The sequence below is a fragment of the Tachypleus tridentatus genome, chromosome 6 (assembly GCF_004210375.1).
Source record: "Tachypleus tridentatus isolate NWPU-2018 chromosome 6, ASM421037v1, whole genome shotgun sequence".
NCBI lineage: Eukaryota > Metazoa > Arthropoda > Merostomata > Xiphosura > Limulidae > Tachypleus > Tachypleus tridentatus.
Window position 1 is genome coordinate 154548911 of NC_134830.1, and position 27260 is coordinate 154576170.

Sequence of the window (27260 nt, forward strand, 5' to 3'; positions counted from 1 at the left end):
GATTATAATGTCTTTAATATATTTAATTTGTAATATGTATAATGTATGTTGTATCAAATGCTTACGTAAATAGTATTCCACAAACTATGTTTATTGTATATAAACCGGTCTGAAAAGAAACACGTAGTCAGCAATATATGTCACATATGTATTGTGTAGTGTTAATACTATTATTATAAATTCTTCTGCTTAATGAAAATTTCTAAAGAACTAAATAAAAACTATAAAGGTAAACAATGTAACAAGTCTAACACAAATGTCTTATGTGAAGTATAAATGTGTTATAATGTTCCTTAAATTTTAATTTTATTCACTTTTCATAAGTATTATTAGCCTTATATCTTGGTTTGAAATAACAAAGATCTTGTGTGATATTTTCAATATTACGGCTTGTAATAAGTATAAATCTTATTCTCAATTAGTTATATTAATCACTTTATTAATTATGAAATTCTGATCCCCGTTGGTAATAAAATATCATACGTTGGAAATGGAATTTCCAAAAACGGAGAAATCTGTAAACTTAAGTTATGTGTTTTAAAATTTTCGTAAACCATAATTTCATTTCGAAAAGGAAAGTTGTCCTCCAAGAATATAGCGCTATCTATTGAAAGTCACGCACTAGAAAAGAAGATAAAGAAATTTTTTTCGCTATGTACCTGTCCAGAAATGAGATTTTAATTTAAGATGATGATAAAATCCCATCTGATAATGATATCTGACTGTGGATGGCAGTAAAGCATTAATAGTGACTTTTCATTCATCTTACGGACAACGATTTGATTTATTAAAATGAAAATAGGTGGGTAGATGTTTTAGTGTATAATAAAAAAAAAACTATATTATGAAATCGTGCTTTGACTTGAGCCAACCCTACTTTATAATCCATAAACTAACTTTGAGGTTTGGCTAATTAATTATTAAAATTGATCTGTTGATATCATGTGAGAGTGTGGCCCAATAATATCACTGCACATTGAGTTTTGAATAATGTTACAAAGAGTTTTTGCAATATTTCATAAGCCTGACATGTATGACATTTAAATGAGATATAATTTATCCTGGTTTTCAAAACAGATTTTCCATAATCAGTGATGACGAGAAAATTCACTTGTAGAAAAAAATATATTTCTTAAAACGGATGGTTTGGGTTGAAACAAATTTTTATGTAGAGGAGCGAACAACATTTCGACCTTCTTCGGTCATCGTCAGATTCACAAAGAAAGAAAGTGGTAATTGACCGAGAGCTGATCACATGTTTAAGGGGGGGTTGTTTTACTGAGTGCAGAAATGTAGAAAGCGTGCTTAGATGTTTAAATACATATTTTTTGGCAAACACCACACAAATATTATTTATAAAATAAAATATGACAACTCCACGACTTCTATATTGGAGAAACAAGTAGGAAAATGAAAACCAGATTAAAAAAACACAAAAAGTCACCTGATCACGTTTTCGAACACTGAAAATCAAATAAACACAACATAACCGTAGAAAACACCTAAATACTAAATAATAAACAAACATAAACAAACGCAAAATCAAAGAATTCTTACTTATGCAACATCTCAAACCCAAAATAAACCAATACAAAGGAACACCTTTATACCTATATTCTTTGTGAACCTGACGATGACCGAAGAAGATCGAAACGTTGTTTGCTCCCCTATATAAAAATTTTTCTCAACCCACCCCACCCGTTTTTAAGTAAAGATTTTCCATGATTCAGATACGCAGACTTCGAAATTAATTTTTATTTTTTCTATGACGTGGAAATTGTTTAAAAACAGGATGAAAACAAACTCTTACTCAGGTCCAATTATTATTTCGTTTATCACGATGAACACTTTTTATTATTATGTTTTTCAAGAGCAATGTAAAGAAACTGAAGAAACGGGAAGAAAATTGATGAGAAACGAATATAAATCATCATTCATCTTGATATCTTTATGTGAAATACTTGACTTTTATTCCTAAAACTACGTGTTGTAGTCTATCTTTTATTTATCAACCTAATGTTAGGCTTAAATTGTGTGGTCATTGTTTTTTTATCCACTCTTTAATACGTACGTTGCTGCCGCATTCACAGATGAAGCATGAGAGCTGGTTAGGTTGGGCTGCGTTTCATGCTTTGTTATTTGACTATTTCAAAATATATGAAATTCTGCATATTTCGATTGTCAACTTTACAGCATACAAAAAAACTTTTAAATATCCATAAAGTAGCCAATGATGTTCTTTGTAATTGACCTTATTAAGAAGAAGTTCGAGATTTTCATATGAAGAAAATGAGCAGTAGGAACAGATACATATAGGTTACTATTGTGTAGAACACCTTTCAGACTTATTTTGGAGGAATCAGTGAACAATCACTATTCACTCTGCTCATTTATTGCAGCTCCTAGTGTTGGTATTAATTGTGCAATATTAGTGCAATAAACCAGAGAACCACGATGCGAAAAAAGTATAAAATCTTTTTCATTATATCTGTACCAGTAATGTGATGTTCCTAGAAGAAGTAAGCTCTTAATATAAAACCTATAACCGGTAGAAACTGGAGAATCTTTTAAAGGTTCAAATCTATCACCAAATCAATAATTTCATCTTGTGTGAAAAGATATGGTTCACCAGATGTTTCAGGTTGAAAACACACTTTATAATCATTTCTAATGACATCAAATTCAGAATCAGATATTACTGTATCAATAGTGTCTGTTGAAATAAATGCAGCTACATCAGGTCTTATAACAAAATGAAGTTTAAATAAGAAATTTCCTTTTTATTCCGAGTATTGCAACCATGCATGTTTTTGAGAAATCTTGTAATGTTTTGTCATTGTTTCCTATTTACAAATGTATTATAATATATTTGAATCATTTACACGACCTGTCGCTGCCATGACGACGAACAAATAATACTGAAAAGGAAAAAGTATCAAAGTGCACGCAGAATCAGATACTATCCAGAAAGGACCCAGCATGGCCAGGTGGGTTAAGGTGCTCGACTCGTAACCTAAGGGTCGCGGGTTTGAATCGCTGTCGCACCAAACATGCTCGCCATTTTAGGCGTGGGGGCGTTAAATGTGACTGTCAATCTCACTATTCGTTAGTAAAAGAAGAGCCCAAGAGTTGGCAGTAGGTAGTGATGACTAGCAGCCTTCTCTTTAGTCTTACACTGCTAAATTAGGGACGGTTAGCGCAGATATCTCTCGAGTAGCTTTGCACGAAATTTAAAAATAAACAAACTCTTCAGAAATGACACATCAGGCGCCTGTTAACCGTTTATATACTAGCGGTGTGTTTCTCATGGGTACTATAATAATCGATGAGATTCTCGTTTTGTAATTGGTCTAGAGAAATATACAGACTCTGGTTGTCAACATTTTATGAATAGTAAAATGTGACTTGAATTCAATCGAAATGTGTCACTTTGGTGAAAGTACATATGACACTTTTCCAGAAATCTGCACTTGATGGAGAAAAATGGTTATAATTTCTGGATTCAGTAGACAGGAATTACTGTATTACATAAGAACATTTTAATACAATAAAACCATTGCAGGTTTCTGTTGTTCAGTAATACTTAAGTAATGAAACTTATTATACTGCTATAATAATAAGTTATGGGGAAAAATGCAGCATGAAAATATTTTGTTTCTTTGTAATTGAGCACAATACATGTTTACCCAACAAGTCACTTCATTACATCATGTTGTTTATCAACTTCTTATTAGTCAATAATAAACTGAAACTATGAACTAGTTTAGTTGAATTTGTAGTTATCACACAACTTTAATGTGTCGCTTTTACTTGTGTATTTATAACGATTCCTCAATATTATAAATATGGTTCTGATATGGTGGTAAAAACTTATACATTTTATTTCAGAAAGTTTATTCTAAATAATTGTTTAATCCACATATTTCCTAAATATGAATTACATGATGAAAAAAACACAATATAAAAAGTTTTTTATTCTTTTACTCTTATTCATAAATAAAAACCTTTTCATGTACATATTGTCATCTCTCGTCCATGCTTGTGTTGACCAAACGTGTTAAGGCGTGCGACGCGAAATCTGAGGGTCATTTGTCTAAGTAGCTATGACATCACAAAAAAGTTTTTTAAACTGTTTGAGTCACACCAGATGGCACTAAATCCTCAATCTTTGATAAGAAATATTCATCAAAAGAAATCATGATTTCAGAATATTTTAAAAAATCAAAACTTAAGTTTATAGATTTCTCCATTTTTGTCAATTCCAATGAAGATAGAATAAATTATTTAATGAGAACATGAGCTGTTAATCATACATGCTAAACAAACTAAAAAAATGTTATTAAATAAGTACGTAACAATAAAAATTAACGTTCGGAAAGTTTATTTATATTCAGTTGTGTTTGCGTGTTTTTATTATTGTAAAGCCACATCGGTCTCTCTGCTGAATGTTCCGTATATTCAGTTGTCTCTACTGTGAAACATAGAACAATAAATCATTAAGGTGTAATTATTGGACACACCGTATAACGTATAACTTAAATAAAATTAAATAAAACATAACATAACTGTACTTAACCTAAACTCGTTTGGAGTGTGACAAACATATAAATAATAATAATGTGTTAAATGAAAATAAACAAATTAAAGTTTTTACGCAAAATAATTCAGATTGTAACAAAATTATATTTTACTTTTGGACGAAGTTATATAAACCCCATCAGGCTTATTCAACACGATATCGTACTTTGAAAACACATCAGTATCAGAAAGAAAACTAAAAACATTTCTATAAAGTTTGTAGCGTTGATTTGTGATTTAAAGTCGCTTCTCAATGCATCTGGAGAAGAAGCCAATTATAAAGAATGACCTTTGTATAATTTGAAATCATGAATTTAATAGTTGTTAAAAAATGAATAAATTTATTTGAAATCAATTCAAATGTTTGAAATACTTTACTTTCATGTTTCCGAAACATTGGTATGTTCTTCGTATGGCATCTTCCTTTCTTTTTTCAGGTTAGTTTCACTAACTTTGTTTATTATAATGTCTGTAATATACTAAATTTATAATGTCCATAAGTTATTATGCATCAAAAGGCTAACTTAAATAGTATTTCTTGAGTAAATAGTATTCCAAATATTTTTAACAATATTTGCCGTTTATAACCCGGTCTGAAAAGAAACACGCCTTCAGCAATACATATTATGTACATATTGTGTGGTTGTAGTACTCTTTTGATAAACTCTTCTACTTGTTAAAAATCTCTGAGGAACTCTACAGAAAATGCAAAGTTTAAGAAATTAGTAGAACTAACACTAATGTTTCATGTGAAGTAAATATTTATGTTATAATGTTTATTAGTTTTTCGTTTTATTCACTTTTTTATTGTAATTATTCTACATTATCAGCTTGATATCTTCTTTAGAAATAACTTTGATCTTAAGGGATATTATCGATATTAATAAGTATAAATCTTATTCTCAAGTAGCTATATTAATCACTTGACTTTGTTTTAAGAACTTGAACGATTACATAAAACATATAATGAAGTGATTTTGTTTTCTCGGGATGGGACATAATACATGTTTACAAAATAGATAAATTCCTTATATTCACACATCGTTGTTTACCAACTTATTATTGTTCAACTGTAAACTGAAACTATAACTAGTTTAGGTGTATGAATAGTTACCACACAACTTAAATGTGTTTTGTTTTCCATATTTTTTCTTTAACTCCTCTGTATTATAAACATGGTCATTATAAAACTTATTTACTTCGTTTTAGAAAGTTTATTCTAAATAAGTATTTAATCCAGTTATAATTTAAAAATGAATTACATTATGAGAAGATTGAAAAAAACAAGATTATTCGTTTCTTAGTATTTCACGAAATTAAAAATTCTTGTGTATATTTTCTCATCACCCGTGTATGTCTCCCAGTGTTTGTACTTGTATTAGATTGATTTAACACAAATACGGATGGGAAGAAAACTATAAAATATGATGAACTTCGTAGAATGGACGGCAACTGCTTGTTGTGGAGAAACAAGTGTAGAGGACGACGTTTCAAAAGTTTTCCGTTTTGTTTCTTTGTTTTGAATTTCGCACAAAGCTACTCGAGGTCTATCTGTGCTAACCGTCCCTAATTTAGTAGTGTAAGACTAGAGGGAAGGCAGCTAGTCATCACCACCCACCACCAACATTTGGGCTACTCTTTTACCAACGAATAGTATGATTCACCGTAACATTATAATGCCCCAACGGCTGAAAGGGCAAGCATGTTTGGCGCGAAGAGGATGCGAACCCGCGACCCTTAGATTACGAGTCGCACGCCTTAACACGCTTGGCCATGCCGGGCCTAAGTCTTCCGCCTTTCGTCTTCAAGTCGACTTGAAGTCATATTTGTTTTACTACACGGTCAAATGTTTTATCCTGAGATTTATTAATTGTAGTGGAAAAGATGAAATTTGGTTGTCAGTGAATCGTCAATAAAGATGTAACATTTCTTGAAGAATGTTTATAAACATTCATATATATATATATTTTTCATATATATTAAGAATACATTATTCTAAAATTTTAAAACAACTATTTATAAATGATGCTGCCATCTATTGGTACAAAAATATTTAATATGAATTTCACCCTGGAACTTAAAAGTGTATATCATTTTCTCCCACATATCTGTTAGTTCCCATAAAGGATGTCAAAAATATTACATTTCTGGTAAACCCTTTTCAGTATAAACTTAACATTATCTTTACATGTATCAAACTTTATTCAGTTTATAAGTTGAAATTAACTACGCTGTGGAATCAATAAATGAGTCTAAACATTATAAAACTATACGTAACGTTTTTCTTTAATAAACCCATATATTAATTTCGTTATTCAAATAATCTTGTCAAAATAGACTAATAATAAACTAGCCTAACCATGCATTTGATTCTCTATCGAAACGTGTTCCTGGTAAAGGAGAAACACAGACAAACAGATTTTTTACAATTTTTTAACAATATACAAAATTTCATTTGGAACGAGTTGAGGGGAGGATGGTTTCTCCGAGAAACGATTTAGCAGCTGTGGAGGCCGATGAAGATACGATATGGCTCTTAGATTTTTTATACATTACTAGAGCATCATAATCTAAACTCGAGGAACATACAAATTCAAATTCAAAACTTTATATTTCATCTTTTTTTTCTTGTTACGCTTTAGCTGCCACTTGGGTAGAGAGCTCGATTCCTAATCTGAGGGTCGCAAGTTCGAATCCCCGTCACAAAAAATATGGTCGCTCTTTCAGCTATGTGGACGTTATAATGTGACGTGCAATCTCATTATTCGTTGTTAAAAGAGTAACCCAGGACTAAGGGTGAGAGGTGACGACAAGTTGCCTTCCTTCTAGTCTTATACTGCTAAATTAGGGATAGCTAACGCAGAAAACCCTCGTGTAGCTTTTCACGAAATTCACAAACAAACGAAACTAAACAAAGTTTTAACTCTATTTCTAAAGGATACACCATCCCAACAACTGTAGAGAATGTTAACTATTAGTATCAACAAACTTTACGTCAAAACAAAATTTGAATGATTATTTGTCTGTTGTTAAACTGCATTTCTTTTCTTAGCTTTATTTATGTACGTTTATGAGGCTCTTGTACATTCAGTTCTACGTAACAATGTTAGTTATTTTGATAACAAAGGTGTTTGTAACATCGTACGTCATATTCAATGCAACCGCGGAATAACTTGTCCTTATAAAAGTTTCGATACTTATGTTATAAATACGACATTTACTTGTGTTGATTGTGGTGGATATATCTCATGATTGTTTAAGGTTAAACACAAAGCTTCGCAAAGGGCTATCTGTGCTTTGCTCACCACGTGTATCGAAAGTCGGTTTCTAGTTTTGTAAGTCCGCAGATATGTCTCTGTGCCACGAGAGGGCGATATATTTCACAAAACAAAAAAACTCACTGAAAAGCCCAATTTTATTATCGTGGTAATGAAAAAAAACGTACCAGGCAGTAGATTGTGGTCTACAGAATATTAAACCGAGGCACCTTTGCTATTGTCATTAAAGTTAAGAATTTTGAAAAGGTGAAGAGGAAACATATCCAGTTTAACGAAATATATATTTTTTTCGTATTTTCATGACTAAACACCAGTCGCACCAAATATGCTCGCCCTTTCACCCGTGTGAGAATTATAATGTGACGGTGAATCCCACGATTCGTTGTTAAAAGAGTAGCGAAAGAGTTGGCAGTGGTTGGTGATAACTATCTGCCTTCTTACATTGCTAAATTATGGACGGCTAGCGCATATAGCCCTCGTATAGGGCTATATGAATTTTAAATTTCGATTGAATTAAATTTTGAATTTCGTGCGCGAAATTCAAAAACAAACTAACTTATAAATATTCGTTATTTAATTAAATTCTTTAATTAGTTCATGGCATACATTGTTTCACCTTTTATTAATGGATTGTACTCATGTGTGGTTTGAGATAAAGCTTGCTTTGAACCTCTACGTTGTTATTTTTTGGTATATTTTCTTTAGTTTTTATTAACGACAAAACCGTAGGTAAAACAAAAATATCTTCATAAAGTTGTTCTTTGTTCTTTCGTCTCATTATTGTATGTTATCTTTCAAGTTCCTGAAACAAAGATTTTCGTGATTCTTCGTATGTACACAAAAATATGATCAGGCTTCCCTGGATCCTGAGATAAGAGTATAAGAAGCTTCCTGTTTGTAAGACGAGAAGATTATAATAATTTGAGTTGTTCAAAGAAAATTCGTTACCATTAACTTGGTTCTATAACACTCGTCTGAAGAACGAGCGGTTCTACCTTATATTTACTGACGCTATACTCGCTTTACTTTGACCTTCGCTGGTAAAGCGTTAAGTCTACGGAGTTACAACGCTAAAATCTGAGGTTTGATTCCCCTAGGTGGACACAGCAAATAGCCCGATGTGTCTTTCCTATAAAAAAACACAAACACACACACTACCCGTTATAAACCCAGTGACGTCATTAAACAAGGACAGCAAACGAAACATAAATATGTAAGTCAACATATATTCAATCACAAAAATGTTTTGTTCCTGTTGACATGAACCCTAACTGGATAGTGTTGCTGTACTGTTCAGGACAGTTCAGTTGGTTGTTTCAAGTTATGTACACAAATACAGAAGGGTCTACTTGGGATATTTGTTCAACAGGTTTCGAAATGTTCAGTATCATGGAACATTATATAAATTTTAATTGGTAATTAGGTGTGGATGTGTGATTCCGCTGAGAAAAGGCCTAATATTCTATACTTTATATGTTCTACTTTTGATAGGAAGTCGTTTTTATATTATCATAAGAAGATATCTCTCAGAAAATCAAACTCAACTTTTACAACGAAGTGTAAGAAACCTAAGTGTGATATATGTTCTGACGTCAAGTTTTAAGTATGACAGATTTAGTTTTTTCGGGCATTGGAATAATTTTATTAGAATATGCAGATACTATTACTAAACCAACAGGCCTGTCTGATAACTTGTGGAAGAGATGTTTTGAAATAAACCATATGAGAGTATCGTATAATGAACGATATTACTTTAAAGTCACACCTACAACTTTGCGTGTTAGGCTTAACTAAGTCTGTTAAATATGACTGAGTCTTCACATTTCACGAAATTAAATGTAGGGGTTTTACTCAGTGCCAACATGTTATTTTGAACGAAATCAAAATTCAAAACAAGTTGTTTAGTTAGATATCAGTTATCACACTGAGACTTCTACTCAGAACTTCCTAGTACACTACGCCCTTGACATTTTTCTAAACGTCTGAAAGTATTTGACCCTTAAAGGCAAACGAGATGCTGAAAACTTTGTGTCTAAAGTAACATCAAAAAGATTGTTTTTAAATGTTTCTAACAACACGTAAACATAAGCATCTAGTGAATTGCTACATAATGAGAGAAAAAACGAAACGTAAAATTACTTAAATATTGTTGTCTGGTATTCGAAATCGTTAAAATCATGTTTAAAAATTGAACAAACCGAAGAGAATTTGAAGTAGATAATAATTCCATTTGAGTATTTCAATACTTTTATTTTTGGAAAAAAAAAACTGAATGCAGTAATAAAAAAGTGAAAATGTTTGTTTGTTGGTTTTTGGAATTTCGCACAAAGCTACTCAAGGGCTATCTGTGCTAGCCGTCCCTAATTTAGGAGTGAAAGACTAGAGGGAAGGCAGCTGGTCAACACCACCCATCACCAACTCTTGAGCTATTATTTTACGAAACAATAGCGGCATTGACCATAATCTTATAACGCTCACATGTGCTAAAAAGGTGAACATGTTCGATAGCCGTGTTTGGGATCCGAGACAAGCACATTATGTAATAGTCGAACGCTACCTTTCTGTCAGGTCACGTCATATCTACGTGTTTAATAAAATATTTATTGTTTGTACTTCATGTTGTCTTGTTTTTTTAATAATTTAAATAAAAGTAGATGAGCCTGGCATGGCCACGTGGTTAGGGCGCTCAAATTGTAATCTGAGAGTCGAGGGTTTGAATCCCGTCACACCAAACATACTCACTCTTTCGACCCTGGGGTCGTTATAACGTGATGGTCAATCCCACTATGCGTTGGTATAAGAGTAGTCCAAGTGGTGATGACTAGCTGACTTCCCTCTTGTCTCATACTGCTAAATTAGAGACGGCAACGCAGATAACCCTTGTGTAGCTTTGCGCGAAATTCAAAACAAAACAAACCTTACACATTACACTAACATAGATACGTTGATATAAATACAGCTATATAATTCCTCACAAAATTTATCATATACATTTCTTATGAACTTGACAACTTTAATTAAGCCCCTTAAAGCGTCTTTCATATCAATCACAGGTCACATTAAGTAAATTATATATATATAAAATAAGGTAATTTTTGACATTCTTTTAGCAATAGATTTTAACTGAAACATATCTTCATACCATACTTCAGAAAAACAAAAGTTTCTAATGTTTACTAAGACTTAGGAGAATTTCTGGTCATCTAATTGAAGAGACTGGTTTAATCAGTTCATTACAGTGACATGTTAAGTTAACCATTTATATTTATACCTGTCTTTGTTGTTCGATTTTCTTGTTTAATTGACGTAAATCGTTTGTATTTACTTATGCGAACAAAAATTTGAAAGCATTTTCACCTGCGTCTATTTAACCACGTTTTCATGGAATCCGATCGGAAATCGTGATGCTATATTTAATATACTTTAATTTTAATAACAAATTTTCAAATGTCAACAAGATATCATCTAAATAAGGTGTAATAGTTCTTAGTTCCTCCTTGTATCATCGTTACTGGACATCAGATTGCTATTACCTGATTTGTCATCAGAAAGTATTGGGTTACACCGTGTCTCGCTATTATGTTATTTGCAATTGCTTCAGCAATCGTTTCCGCTTTTTGATCAGGCAGCAAGTTATTTATTAACTCATCTTTATTTTGTTCACTAATCTCATAATCTAAATCACAAATTATTAGGCTACACACTCACGTTAAATCAACAGATCAATTTTAATATTTAAATGGAATTAAGCAGGATTGGTGACAGTCGAAGCTTTTTTTGATAATACAGTTATTTTATAAGATACCATGGTATCTTTCCATTATTTTTATTTTAAGAAATTGAAGAAGTGGCGGTAAGACTAATTAAATTCACTGTTGGTGCTTTACCGTCATCTACAGTCAGAAATCTTTATTAGATGGGATTTTATCATAATCTTGAATCAAAATTTCATTTGTCGACAGACACATAAACAAAAAAGTTATTTTTAAACTGCTTGAGTCACACCAGATATCACTATATTCCAGACAATATTTGATAGAACATATTTATTTATCAAATGAAATCATGGTTTCAAAACAATTAAAAAAATAAAACTTAAGTTTATAGATTTCTCCATTTTTGTCAATTCCAGTCCCAACATACAATATTTCTATTGACATATTTTCGTCGTTTCCTTTTCAATAATGAACTGAAAGAGTGTTGTAGAACAGTGTCTTTGGCTTTACTTTACATTAACACTTCCATATTTCCTGCATGGCTACAGATTACCTGCGATAACGGAAAACAGTGTACCATATTATTGCACAATTTAATAAGATTCATTAAAACTGTTAAAGGTCAAACAGTATTTCTATATTCACTAGGTTTTGATCTAATGACACAGAAAGGATCAAAATTTAATGAGAAATCTATCGATTCATTCGATATAACATAACCTATATTACAGGTATTAAAATTCTCAAAGATAGTGTAACTATCCTCAAAAGAAGAATAGAACATTCCATACGAAGCACGTACCAATTACACGGAAACAAGCTGGTAAAGTAAAGTAAATATTCACATCGATTTTAGATTTGTTTACAGCTTTTTATTGAAACACCAATGAAACTTATTTAATGAGAACATGAGTTGTTAATCACACATACTATACCAACTGAGAAACAATTGTTTTTATTATAGTAAAGTCATATCGGTCTCTCTGCTGATGTCTCCGTATATTCAGTTGTCTGCACTATGAAAATAGAACACAAAATCATTAAGAAATAATTATTGGACGCACCGTATAATGTATAATTTAAGTAAAATGTTAAATTTTTACCTAAATAGCCTTAAATAAACTTATTTAAAAAAGTTTCACATAACATAACGTAACTGTTCCTAACCTAAACTCGTTTGGAGTGTGACAAACAAATAAATAATAATAATGTATAACATTAAAAGAAACAAATTATTAAGTTTTTAATAATTCAGATTGAAACGAAGGGTAACGAATAACTCTGTGTTTTACTTTTGGAAAAAAAAAGTTATATAAACCCCATAAGGCTTATTCAACATGATACCATACATCAGTGTTAGAAAGAAAACATTTCTATAAAGTTTGTCGCGTTGATTTGTGATTTAAATTCGCTTGTCAATGCATCTGGAGAAGAAGCCAATTATAAAGTATGACCTTTGTATAATTTGAAATCAGGAAATAGTAATCTGGGTTATAACAGTTTCGTAACTCAGAGCTGTGACCTTCACTATGATTGCGTATTTACAATACGCTATAAAAGTTCGTAAATTTGAAGAACACTATTAACATAACGAACTTACTTAGAGCCGATATCAAGGTCTTTTTTGCTTATTGTACTGGAATGAAGATGAGGCTAGTGGTAAGTGTTTTACAGCTTATTCTGTAAGTTACTTATCGGTTAAAGTCTATTACAGCTCACCGGAGACAAATAGTAGTATTTGGTGCATGGTATTATTCCAGTGTGAGAAGTGGCAGAATAATATGAGATAAATAGACCAAAATTAATTTCTGTTCATAAGAGACCTGATCTCATTACATTGTTAGTGAAATATAAATTGATAACATAATTATTAGAAAGGTATTCTATTTCAGTATTACAGAATTCCCAGTAAAATAATACTGTGACAAACGCTCTCATCATATAAAACAACAAACAAGAAAATTATGTTGAATTTTCGATCAAGTTCCTCGCGCTGAATCTGTTACAACACCAGTAAAATAATCTTTATGTTGACTACATTCACTAAATTAATCAGTCATTTCTATTACAGTTATTAATACAAATTAGGCTAAACGATTTAGACTAAACATGAATAATGCCATTTATTTTATACATAGTCTGTTCTATGTTTGAACATTTAACAATAAAATATTAAAACTTTATGGGGAAAAGTTATAGGATAAGCTAATTTACATCGTACTAGTTTGTGTTACTGTTTCTCTCTGTGAAATAACTATGGGTCTACAGAATTTCCTCACAGAAGAAGCAAGTAGTTTGTTTTTAATGGTCATAGTTTCACATAAACTTACTAATTTTTTTACAGAAGTTCATTCTACTTTTGGTGATTACGGTCTACTCTGTAGGAAGTTACGCTGAAAACGGAAGTGACAAACTAACCCGAAACATCCACAATGGTTATAATTGTTACGGAGATATAGGGAGAAATAGTAGAGCTCTTGGCAGACGTGGGAATAAAAGTGGTTTTGATAAGAAAAAAGATTTCAGAATATATAATGGTAAAGGAAGATACGAGAAGAATATGTTTAGAAGAGACCCAGACGTAGGTTTGGTTTTTGACAGTGACCCTAACTTAATAGATGGGTTAAGAAGAGGAACACGAAAAGCAAGACAAGTCATTTCCGAAGGAAATATAGGAATGTTGTATAGTGAGCGAAGAATGAATGACAGTTTACATTTGGACACATAAAATCGTATTGGCGGAGGGTAATTAGTAACAACTCACTTAATTTCTATGTTCATGTTAGTATAAATAAGTAATAATATCAACATGTAAATGCGGAAGTGTTTCAAAGTTTCACTTTTCTAATAATAATGTTAATCAATTTAACCACCAGGCCATACCTTTCGGCTCGTGTATCTGAGGATTGTTTATTGAAATCCTTATCGTATGAAACATACTTGTCCTCTCATTAGCAAAAAAGTAGTCCAAAATTTTCATAATTTGTGACTTAGTTTATGTCTTTCTTATTGATGTGAACATTATCTTACATGATATAAGAATGCATTCTCTGGTCTTTTAATAATAAACACTCCATATCATCACCTTTTTTTTAGCTTTTGTAAGAAGCTGCATTGTGAACTTTACTGTTTTTAAAATTGTTGAATATTTAAAGAGTTTTCAATTTCTCAGTGTTAATATAAGTAATAAGTTTTCTAATTTATGTGTAATGTCTAAGAGCTTAAATTTTATACACATTAGAAAAACGTATTGGTATGAAATGAGAAATATTAGAGCATCAACTCACGTTGTTTATTTAATACAAACTACACAGTGGTGTATGTGAGCTTCGTTTATCGCATATAACCTACATCAGATATTAGCGATTTAAGTCACTAAAGTTATTGATAAGTCGTTGGGAGAAGAGAAAGGACTGTTATTGTTGTACATCATAAGTAATTTTCAGTTTTATTAAAGGGTAAGAATGGAACATTTTAACATGTACTTTACAATTAGCTGTAATAGGAAATAGGAGGAGATTCATAAATAGCGTCTGTGATATATTATTTGTTACACAAGATCCGACTTGTATATATATATATTTATATGTTATAATAAAATAACTTACAACAACATCGACAGTTTTGTCCTTTTAATTCAACTTATATTAAACTGGATATATGTTTTTCTTTTTACAGCTTCTTAGAATTTGGATTATCGCCGATAGAAATGATTTTGTGAAATCTTTCCTTTCTTCAATCAACAACCCGTAGGTTATATAAGGAAAGACAAATATACTGAAATTACTGTAAACTGAATTTTGATATAAATAAACTTTGCATTGAAATTGAGTTTGATTTTTACGTAACAGAAAATAAAGAACAATAAAGTAAATAAAGTAAGAAATAAAGTGTAATTTATAGTGAAAAGAAAACTTTTGTTTATCTGTTTGTCTGTGTGTTTCTTCTTTACCAGGAACACGTTTCGATACAGAATCAAATGCTTAGTTAGGCTAGTTTATTATTAGTATATTTTGACAAGATTATTTGAATAACGAAATTAATCAATGGGTTTATTAAAGAAAACCTCACGTGTAGTTTTATAATATTTAGACTCGTTTATTAAATCCACAGCGTTGTCAGTTTCAACTTATAAACTGAATAAAGTTTGATTCATGTAAACATAATGTTAAGTTTATGATAAACAGTGTTTACCAGAAATGTAATATTTTTGACATCCTTTATGGGAACTAACAGATATGTGGGAGAAATTGATATACACTTTTAAGTTCCAGGGTGAAATTCATATTAAATATTTTTGTACCAATAGATGGCAGCATCATTTATAAATATATGTTTTTATATTTTAGCTTAATTTATTCTTAATATTTATCAAAAACTTTTATAAACATTCTTCAAGAAATGTTACATCGATATTGACTTTATAGTGACAACCAAATTTCACGTTTGTCACTACAATTAATAAATCTCAGGATGAAACATTTGACCGTGTAGTTAAACAAATATGTCTTCATGTCGACTAGAAGACGAAAGGCGGAAGACTTTCGAAACGTCGTCCTCTACACTTGTGTTTCCACAACAAGCAGTTACCGTCCATTCTACAAAGTTCATCATATTTTATAGTTTTCTTTCCATCCATAGTTGTGTTAAATTAATCTAATACAAGTACAAACACTGGGAGAAATACACGGGTGATGAGAAAATATACACAATAATTTTTTTCGTGAAATACTAAGAAACGAATAATCTTATATTTTGTAATCTTGTCATAATGTAATTCATCTAAAAATATGTGGATTAAATACTTCTTTAGAATAAACTTTCTGAAAGAAAATAAATAAGTTTTATAATGACCATATTTATGAAACAGAGGAGTTATAGAAAAAATATGGGTAACAAAACACATTTAATTTGTGTGAAACCTTTTCATACAACTAAACTAGTTACAGTTTCAGTTTACAGCTGGCCAATTATAAGTTGGTAAACAACGATGTGTGAATATAAGGAATTTATCTATTGGGTAAACATGTATTATGTCCCATCCCGAGGAAACAAAATCACTTTATTATATGTTTTATGTAATCGTTCAAGTTCCTAAAACAAAGTTTTTGTGATTCTTCGTATGTACGGAAAAATAAAATTAGACAAGACTATAAGAAGGTTCATGTTTCTAAGATGAAACGATTGTAATAATTTGGGTTATTCAAAGAAAATTCGTAACTATTAACCCTATTAACAAGGTTGTATCGCAATCATACGAAGAGTGAGCGGTTCTTCATATTTACTGGGAAGAGACACAAAAATTAAAACTTCCCACAACATAAAACTTGTTGCACGAAGTCGGTGGCTCTCACTATACGTTGTGCCCCGCTGGTGCAGAGGTACGTCTACGAACTAACCACGCTAAAATCGGGGGTTCGATTCCACCCAAAAAGTGTACACATGGGATATGTGTTCCACTGGTATCGAAACGTTCAGCATTCTGGAACATTATATAAAATATTACTGGGGATTAGAGGGTGGGATGGGTGTTCCTCTGAGAAAAGACATAATATGCTATACTTCGTATGTTTTCCTTTTGATAGGAAGTCGTTTTTGTATCATCATAAGGAGATATGTCACAAAAATTTCAAACTCAACTTTTAAAACAAAGTGTAAGATTTCTAAGTGTGATTTATCTTTTGATGTCAAGTTTTACGTATCACAGATTTCGTTTTTTTGGACATTGCAATAATTTTATTACAATATGCAGATATTGTTACTAAATCAACAGGCAAATCTAATAAATTGTGGCATTAATGTTTTGAAATGAACAATGTGACAGTATCGTATAACATTCCGTGTTAAGCCTAACTAAGCCTCTTAAATTTGACTGAGCCTTCACACTTCACGAAATTAAAAGTAAGGGTTCTACAAAGTACCAACATGTTGTTTTATACGAAATCGAAACTCAAGACATGTTGTTTAGTTAAATATCAGTTATCACACTAAGTCTTCTAATCAGCTCTTCGATGCCCTTAAATGTAAACGAAATGATGAAAACTTCGTGTCTAAAGTTACATCAATAAAGAATGTTTTAAATGTATTTGAAATTGTTTATCTCATGGATTCAAACAGAAATTGGATCCTATTGACCTCGGAAGGGCCTTTAGGCAATGTTTCAGACTCATTTACACACGATTCTTTTAAATATGATATGCATCTTGAAGAGTATATGTTTTGGAACGAATGAAAAAGTACTTCTTTTGCAACTGACGTTACAATTGACATCAAAACACGAGATAAATAACATCAAATCATCTCATAGTTAAGTGGTTTTTATTAGCAAATGTTCAGTTTTTTATCCTGGTTTCTAACAACACTTAAACATAAATATCAATTGAAATGCTGCATAATGATATAAACAACAAAGCTTAAAATTATATAAAATCTTTGTCTGGTAATCGAAATCGCTAAAATCACGTTTATCAAGATCGAACAAAATCCTAAAGAATTACAACTAATTTATAATTCCATTTGAGTATTTTAATATTTTTGTTTCTGGGAAACAAACTGAATGCACTTATAGAAAAGTGAAAAAATAAGTAACAAAAATATACCATAATTTATACGTTGTTTACCACAAAACCATAATATCTTAAGTGTTCATATTACGTTTTAATATGAAACATTTGTACGTACTGATTTGTTAGGAATATTTCTATGGGGAAAAAAATACATAAAGTTTTGTAAATGGAGAATTTAAGAAAGTTATTAAGAAAAAACAAGCGAAAGAGAAATGTGACTTATCTATAGATTTCCAGTCTTTTGATACAAAACAACCATTACTTTTCTAGACGTTGTTTCAGATAATAAAGTTGCTAAACCGGTAGTTCACTGATGTACCTAACCTTAACATTTTTCCACATAATATAAGCAACACTACCTGAAACACGTTCTTAATGTAATTATAAATTTAATAAATATAATTTATTTTTGCACGAACTGACGATAAAACACCACAATGACTATTTGGCATGAAGTCGGTTTTTGAAAGTACATCAGCCTCAGAAAGAAAATTAACGTTCTGAGAGAGCATACCAAATGTATCGACAGAACATTAGTCTGTCTTGTTCAGACACATTAATATCCCGTTGAACATTATTTACGAAAGTTCCTGCAGTAACGATCTGAGAATTAATATATAAAAAATATTTTTCTATTTTTAACGTTTAGGAAAATTTGATATGAATTTGATTTCGGAATTTTACATTAGCATTTCATGTTGGGTCTGGGTCGATCAACTCGTCAAAAAAAAAGACCTTTACAGACAGACCAATAGTTTTACACAAGACTGTTATTATATATATTATATACATATAGATATTTATTTACATTTATATAGAAAATAATTTAACTATTAATTTATAAATGCACATGGATGCGATGACTCTGAACGTTTTATACTGAGTTTTCTAAACAAAAAAGTACATTTGGTAAAATGTCTTACCGATATTTCACCGTTTTTGTGAGGTCAGTTTATGATAATTTCTGTCAAAGGTTTCTCGGTAGTTTACAGAATTCAATTATTATTATTTTGATGTCCAGGTAGAAATCTGTTGTTAACATGATCCGTCAATGAATATTTCTATGCTAGCAGTAATCCTTAACAAGGTTTGGTAAATGGAGAACTTAAGTAATTGAGGGAAACAAGCGAAAGAGAAATGTATCTTATCTATGGATTTCCAGTCTTTTAAAACAGAACGACAATTACATTGTATGTTCCTTATTTTTTTTGACCAATCTTCTTACGTGAGTACTGATGAACTCAAGAGATTTCCACTTATTAATAGCTGTAATATGACAATGTGCGTGAGATCTAGGCTATTTCTAAACGCGATATGAAGGTAATAATCTACAATAATCTTCATTATGACATTTGTATAATTTAAAAGCAATAAGTAACAATTTGTGTTAAAACCGTTTCGTAATTCAGAGCTATGGCTTTCGGTATGATTGCGTCATAATTACACATAATATAAATTTGTAAATTTGAAGAATATTGTTAACATGACCAACTAACATTCAGCTGATGTCATCGTATTTTCCCTTATTGCAGTCTAATGAATATGAGGACAGTGGGAAGTGTTCTATAGTTTATTCTATAAGTTAATTATCGGTTAAATTGTAAAACCACAGAGAAACAGTTGTATTTGTTGCATGGTATCATTCAAATATGAGAAGTGGCACTTTTCTAGTCAGAATAATATGAGATAATTAGACCAATATTAATTTCTAACGATAAAAAACCTTATGTTATTATGGGACATTGTTAGTTAAATATAAATTTTTAACATAATTCTTAGAAAGGTGAAATTTTAGTATAAAACAATTAACAGTAAAACAGCGCTGTGAAAAATGTTCGCATCACATAAACAACAAACAGGAAGAATTATGTTGGATTTCCCACCAAGATCCTCGACAGGTATCTGTCACAACATCCGTAAAATAACGTTTATGTTGACTAGATTCACTAAATTAATTAATCATTTGTTATTTCCATTACAATTTTAATGAAATTTAGGATACACGATTTAGACTAACATGAATAATGTCATTATTTTATACTTAATCTGTTCTATGTAAGAAAATTTCAAAATAAAGTCTTAAAGCTTTATGGAGAAAATGTTGTATGATAGTCTAATTTTCATCGTACTAGTTTGTGTGTGTTTGTATATTATATGTCTCTGTAAAAGAACTTTGGATCTACATAGTTTCTTCATGGACCAAACGAGTAGCTTGTTTGTGTCTTAATGGTCATAGTTTCATTAAAAAAACCTGAATTTTGATATTTATTTTATTACAGGTTTTCATTCTGCGTTTGGTTATTACGGTCTACACTGCAGGAAGTTAGGCGAAAAACGAAATTAACGAAATACCTCGAAACATCCACAATGGTTATGGTCGTCATGTAGATATGGGGAAAGATTGAAATAAAAGTGGTTTTGACAACAAAGCAGGCCTGTCCTCTAGTTGCTGAAAGAGTATTCCCAGAGTTTCATAATCCGTGATTTATGTAATATTTGTTTCAACAACGAGAATATTATCTCACATGACATAAGAATATATAATCTGGTCTTCTAGTAACTATTACACCGTATCTTCACTAGTTTGTTAATTTTTTTGGAAGAAGCTGCTTTGTTAAGTGTAATGTTTTTAAATTTTTTGAACATTTTCAGAAGTTGCTGCTTTCTGATAGTTAATACAAATAACACTATGTAACACAATTTTTTTCCTGGATAGTATGTGTTATTTCTTAACTGTTTATGTTGTGAAAGTACAGAAAATGGCCATTATTCCCTTCAAACTTGGCTTTTGATACTTGGATAACGAAATTTGGAAATTAACCTATTTATGATGTGAAAACGGGCAAATTTGCACATTTTCATGTACATGAGGTCTGAATAAAACAAAACATGAATCAAAATGTACACGTGTTCATATTAAAGTTATAGACAAATGAACAAAAATGTTTAGAAGTAAGTAGCTTTTCGAAAATTGCGATTGTAATGTAAATGACTTTCACCTATCAACCCCCAGCATGTTTTTGTTATAAACTCCTTGATAGCAGCGCTCAAAGTCTAATATATCTTGGTGGAATCACTCGCTTTGCTCCTCTGAGTATGCTACCATGTTCTCCTTAAATTTGTGAAGATGATAGTCAAGGATATGTATTTTCAGGAACATCCAGCGGCCCATTTTGCCGTAGTTCTTCACCAGATCCTCAAACAGTTCCACATAATTTTAGGCCATGTGAGTGCCGAAGAAGCCTAAAACCACTGAGTCAAAGCTGCCTAAACTTTTTTCCCTTTCCAAGGTTTGGAAGGATCCACCATCCAAAAGTAGCGATTGCCTAAGTAGCCAGCTGGTTCACGCCAAATTCTTGGAATAAAAACTTTATGACTCTCTTTTCCCCTCTGTAACATCCAGCAAAAGAGGAAAATAAAGTTATTACGAAGAATAAATGTATTTCATCTACAACTAATGTGTAAGAAGTTCATGCAAAATATTTTATATGTGACATTTTTCTATACAATCGTAAATTAAAAAAAATATAAGTCAGAAACATTTAAATTTTAAAAGGTCTAAAATTTGTATAATATAAAATCTTACTATTCAACCAAGCAAAAGGTGTCCGCTTTACCTAAAGTATTTTTACAGTGTTCGCAGGTAAAATGATTTCCCTAGGATTTGTATTGATCCCCGACAGGAATGTCGAAATATACCTTGTAGGCCTTAAACATTTTAGCAGATGCTGTCACAGAATCCTTTTTCACTCTCGTTTTGATAAATTGACCACATAATAACAGAATGCTTGCAGCTTCTTGATGCCATCTCTGATAAAATGAGATTGCTCTATGTGTTCACTTAGGTAGCTAGACTAAATTGAAGTGTGAGTGGTGAACTCCTGTGTATATATTACTATGGAAAGCTCTTGAAAACTCTAAAAGGCTCTTCAAGATTCTAGTAAATTCTACAACTTTCTAGAAAATGCTTGTTAGTTTTACTACATTATAGAATGTTCTTGAAAATTCTTGTAAAGTCGAGAAAATTTTCTATCAGCTACTCAGCACTGAATATACCTGGAATGTTCTGGAAAATTGGTAAATTTAAAAATTTCGTTACCCAAGTCACAAGAGCAAAGTTTAAAGAGAAACTTAGACCTCTTCCATTTACTTTAGGCATAAGCAATTGGGAAAGAACAGTTTCTGCCCAGAAGCAAGAAAAAGTAAACATTTTCTTACATATTAAAATTGTTTTTCTAAATAATGTGTAATATATAAGAGCATAAAATTTATACGCATTATAAAACATATTAGGTATGAAATGAGAAACATAAGGGCCTTCGCTCACATTGTTTTCTTAATGCAAAGCTACACAATGGGGTATCTGAAGTTTAATTATGGCAGAGAACCTAAACCAGATACTAGCGATTAAAGTCACTAATGTCATCGATATCTCGTTGAGAAAAGAGAGAAGATTGTTGTATTTGTGCAGAATAAGTAGTCTTCAGTTTTATTAAAGAGTAAGAATAGAACATTTCAATTCTACTTTTCAATCACGTGTAAGAAAATAGGAGGAGATTCATAAGTGGAATAGTTGTTCAAAATATTATACATATTTTGTGCATATTGAAACCAATTACAACAGTAATCACATAATTTGTAGTTGTCTTCAAACAAAAACTTCCGCAATCTAACAAAGAGAAAGTTACGAACTCTTTGTTAACCTCAAGATGTCCTAAGAAAGTTGAAACGTTGTTCTCTACTTTTATCTTAATAAAAGTTTTAATACTCACACCAAATCTCCTGAGATACAATTTTACTTGAAGTGGATTTCTCGTCATCACGAATAAACATCCCCAATCCGATAAAAATCGTAAAGTTAATCAAATAACATATTTATAACAACATCGACAACTTTGTACTTTTAACTCAACTTATATGAAACTTTTGATATGTTTTTATTTTTACAGCTTCTTAGGATCAGGATTCTCGGCGATAGAAATGATGTTCTGAAATCTTACCTCCATTCAATTAACAATAGGTTATATTGTGCCAGAAAAATATATACTTGAATTACTGCAAACTAAGTTTTAAATAAAAAACCTTGCTTTAATTTTAGTGTGATTTTTTTCGTAATAGAAAGCAGTAAACAATAAACTGAATAAAGTGAGAAACAAAGTGTAATTTATAGTTAAAACAAAACTTTCAATAATCCGTTCTAGAAGAAATAGTTTCGTAGGATTTATATCGAGTGTTGATAATTCAAAAGAAATGTTTTAGAAAAAATATTAGTACTGGTCAAATATTTGACCCTGAGATTGATCTTGTATCAATACTCACATTCTTATTATCGATATATGATCAATAAGCCAGCTATTTACATTTGAGGAAGTTTTAAAGTTGTAAGTAAACAATCTTTGTAACTTTATCTCATACTGTAGTTGTGTCAAACTGTCAGTTTCTTCTTTGTTCCACTCATTAATGGAGGATCCATTGTTTCCATAACCCTTTACTAACCTTGCAAAGAGTCGAGTAATTACAGACTAAACGCTAAAGGAGCAGCGGAAATTTTCTCAACATGTTTTATAAAATCATTGTTGTCCTCTAATCATCATTGTTCTATGCACGTGTGTACTCACACTACACTGCATCCTGTATCACACATCTTATTATTAACCAACATAATACGAGGCTTCTAAAATTGCGACCTGTTTAAAAAAAAATTATATTTCTGATAAAGATCTGATCGTGAAAGCTCTTTCTTTCTTTCCATCCTTACATCTTGCATTCATCACAATTAACAATCTTCTGTTAATAATGTATATTTATATACATATTCCATGTATTCATTATAAAGTTGTTCACATATATAGTAATGGTTAGTAAACACATTGAATGATACTAAATTTTACACATAATATTCTTTACCAATGTAATACTTCATAATAAAAGGAACTCCAAATGAAGAAGTTTGTTTGTTTGTGTTGAATTTCGCGCAAAGCTATTCAAGGGCTATCTGCGCTAACCGTCCATGATTTAGCAGTGAAAGATTAGAGGGAAGGCAGTTCGTCATGACCACCCATCGCCAACTCTTGGTCTACTCTTTTACCGACGAATAATGGGATTGAACGTCACATTATAACGTCCCCACGGTTGAAAGTGCGAGCATATTTGATGCGACTGGGATTCGAACCCACGATCCACAGATTACGATACTAACGTCTTAACCCACCTGCCCATGCAGGTCCCCAAATTAAGAAGAAATAGTTTAATATACGTGTACTTTATGTTGTATTACGTTTGATTAATATATCAAATTGTACACAATCTGTAACAATCAAGATACGTCTTCATTCTTCTTGCGTCTACTCCTAGTTATTCTCTGGTCTTCTCTTAGAGCTCACACAGGAAATGTTTCTCGGACTGGAACGTTGTAACTACTCGCGCTCTTCACTGTATTACACGCACTTCGATATATGAGTTAAAACTTCTTGGCTCACATTTTTTTCTACTTGAAAACATTATCGTAATGTAGGTATTCTTTTATCTGTCACTGATTAACTGTTTTGTGGAAATAATTGATAACTTCTTTTGTTATCGTCTGTGGCAAATTAATATTGTCCTTATATACCGGTTATCGAAATTTTCATTTTTGTAATATATATATATATAAATTAATGTTATTAATTTTGATCTATATATTTATTTTATGATTAACTAACCTCGCCAGTTAGTTACTAATTTAATATTTACATGAATTACTCCCATAAATCACTCTACATCAAAATCAGATGAGCTATCGTCAAATAATTCAATTACTTCGGTAGCCTGTGGGTAAGACAACCTTCTGTTGTTAACTGGCCCTATTCTGGTATTATTTTTGTATTTACACAGCCCATCTAACTTTCAAAATATCAGTAAAGCAAATCTTCACGTCCTGTGTATAGCACCGTACTTAATAGTATTACTGCAACAAAAACATAATGACTGAATCAGTCAACTTTCACTTCCCAAACTTCTTCCTTCTGCTGTTACTCTCACGTTGTGTACATGCTGTTGAAATTCGTTGATAATTTACCCAGCTTTCGAATAGGTCAAGTTTCAGATTATATCTTATATGTTTGACAGTCCTTTCTGATTCGAATCTACATTTATATTTTGAATTAACTGTAACTCTTTTACAGTAAAGAGTTCTTGCCTGTCGGGTACTCTTATATTTAACAGATTTCTTGTATATTTAGGTTTACTTCTAAAACTATAGGATAATGTAATTCATGAGATATGAGTAGAACAAGTTCTAACCAGTCTGAGATATCCACTATTCTTTAATGTGATTACTTCTGTTCGATAATGAAACCGATTTATATTTTATTTAGGGCCTAGTATCGACAAGGCAAGCTCTTATTTTACGTTTAATATAACCAAGTTAATGGTGTCTTATTATTGTAAAAAAAAAAAAATTGTTTAGTGATAATTATTCTATTTTTACATAGCTCAGGGTCACATACTCTAAGTGGACCTTCAACATATTTCAGCATATATTCCTCTGTTATTTCCACAGTTAGAGCTAACAAATTGTTTAAGGTAAAGTGTAAGGGTAAGGACATAATCCTATATAATTTGAAACTTCTATCTGTTGCAATAAAGGTATCTCTATGAACACTCGCAGTGTATCCTTTACTGCAGCTGTCTTTACTTCAGTTTATAAATAATGCACATAAATCTCTTCTCCATTTGTAGGCTTCACAGATTCTAAGTATTTTCAAATTCATACAATATTTCTTTCTATATATTTGGACGTATAAAGTATAAACTCAACTTTCTCTCTACACCTACATACAATGCTTGTACTAACTTATATAACTCAGTCCCACTACTTCCAACTACAAATGATAATTGTTTTCAGTTATTCTAAATACTATAGTTGAAACTAACATTTCAGATCTTTCATTTTGAAGCTCAGACGGACTAATTTTGGTTTGTATCAAAGTGGTAGTAATGTTTACTGGGGCTTGGGACACTTTTTTAATTTCGTGGTCATGTAATTCAAGTGCCTGATTTAATGAGTTCATTTTAGTTGCCCTTTAAATTAACCATTTCTATAGATACTTGTGTTTGATGTTCTATTTTCTGTTTAATTCACATAGACCGTCCATGGTTACTTTTCGAAACAAAAATTACAAAACATTTCCCCCAGCGTCTAGTAAACAACGTTTTTGTGGAATGCGATCAGAAGTCGGAAAGTTATCGTTAATATCCTTTAAATCTAATAAAAAATCTTCTCTCTTAATGAGATATCGTCGAACATAGGTCTAACAGATCTTAAATAATCCTTCCTGTAAGATCTTTTCTAAATATAGAATCGCTGTTCCGTGATTTGTCACACAACATTACGCCGTACTTTCCGAACCGCCACCCGGTAGCACAGCGGTATGTCCATGGATTTACAACACTAAAATCAGGGGTTCGATTCCCCTCCGTGAGCTCAGCAGATAGCCCGGCGTGGTTTTGCTATAAGAATCAAACTATTAATCGAAAGTATTGTGGAAACGGTATATTTTCAACAATTATCCACTTATCTCTTGATAATATAAAAACCTTCTCAAATAAAAATCATGCCCGTCTTACTTTTTAGTGATACAATACTCACATACTGTGCCGCTCTCTTAGTACTTATCCATAGAATAATCACCGAATTAAACCTACTCATATGTCAACTACTAAAACATACAAAGACAAGTGTCTTATAACCACACACACACATATTTATATAACTATATAGCAGTGTTCATACACATCCTATATTGTCTACGTAGTTCTAATTACAGCTACGCATATGGCTTAACATATTGTTAAAAGCTTGTAGCACAACACAAGTTTCGTAACTAGAGCTAGCTTTAAATCTATTAATGTCATTTTTTATTCAAAGTAGCTACTTGTGATTAGCACTTCACTCGTCTTCTTATTGGGGTAAGGATTACTTCTGGTTGAGTTGATCAGGACCATGTGGTCTTACGCTATAATCATCAGTAACAGTATCAGCTTACCTCGTTATAGATGTTCTTGACATACTGTCCTTGGGTACAGGGACCATGACGTCACTTGACACGCTGTGCCAACACTTCCATCATCTAATATGGTAT

At 31.4% G+C, this 27260-nt stretch overlaps 1 protein-coding gene and 1 long non-coding RNA gene across 6 annotated transcripts in view; one reads left to right on the top strand and one right to left on the bottom strand.

The window, feature by feature from the left end:
* LOC143254148 (uncharacterized) overlaps positions 1-27260 on the top strand; it is a 420077-nt gene that overhangs the window by 315967 nt on the left and 76850 nt on the right. Inside the window, exons 1-3 of one of the 5 annotated variants that reach the window (XR_013029973.1) lie at positions 13099-13231; positions 13917-14353; positions 15251-15399. Coding sequence is in view for 3 of the 5 variants with exons in the window: in XM_076508946.1 (XP_076365061.1) it covers positions 13214-13231; positions 13917-14300 (402 nt within the window). In the remaining 2 variants the exon portion in view is untranslated. Of the gene's footprint in view, positions 1-13098; positions 13232-13916; positions 14354-15250; positions 15400-27260 lie in introns of those variants that run through there. The other 4 variants (XM_076508945.1, XM_076508947.1, XR_013029974.1 and 1 more) reach the window with 4 other exon arrangements.
* LOC143254172 (uncharacterized) lies at positions 13154-27065 on the bottom strand. The gene is made up of 2 exons (XR_013030058.1): positions 26768-27065; positions 13154-21528 (listed from the first exon to the last, which is right to left on the bottom strand). It is a non-coding gene; the product is annotated as an uncharacterized LOC143254172 (long non-coding RNA).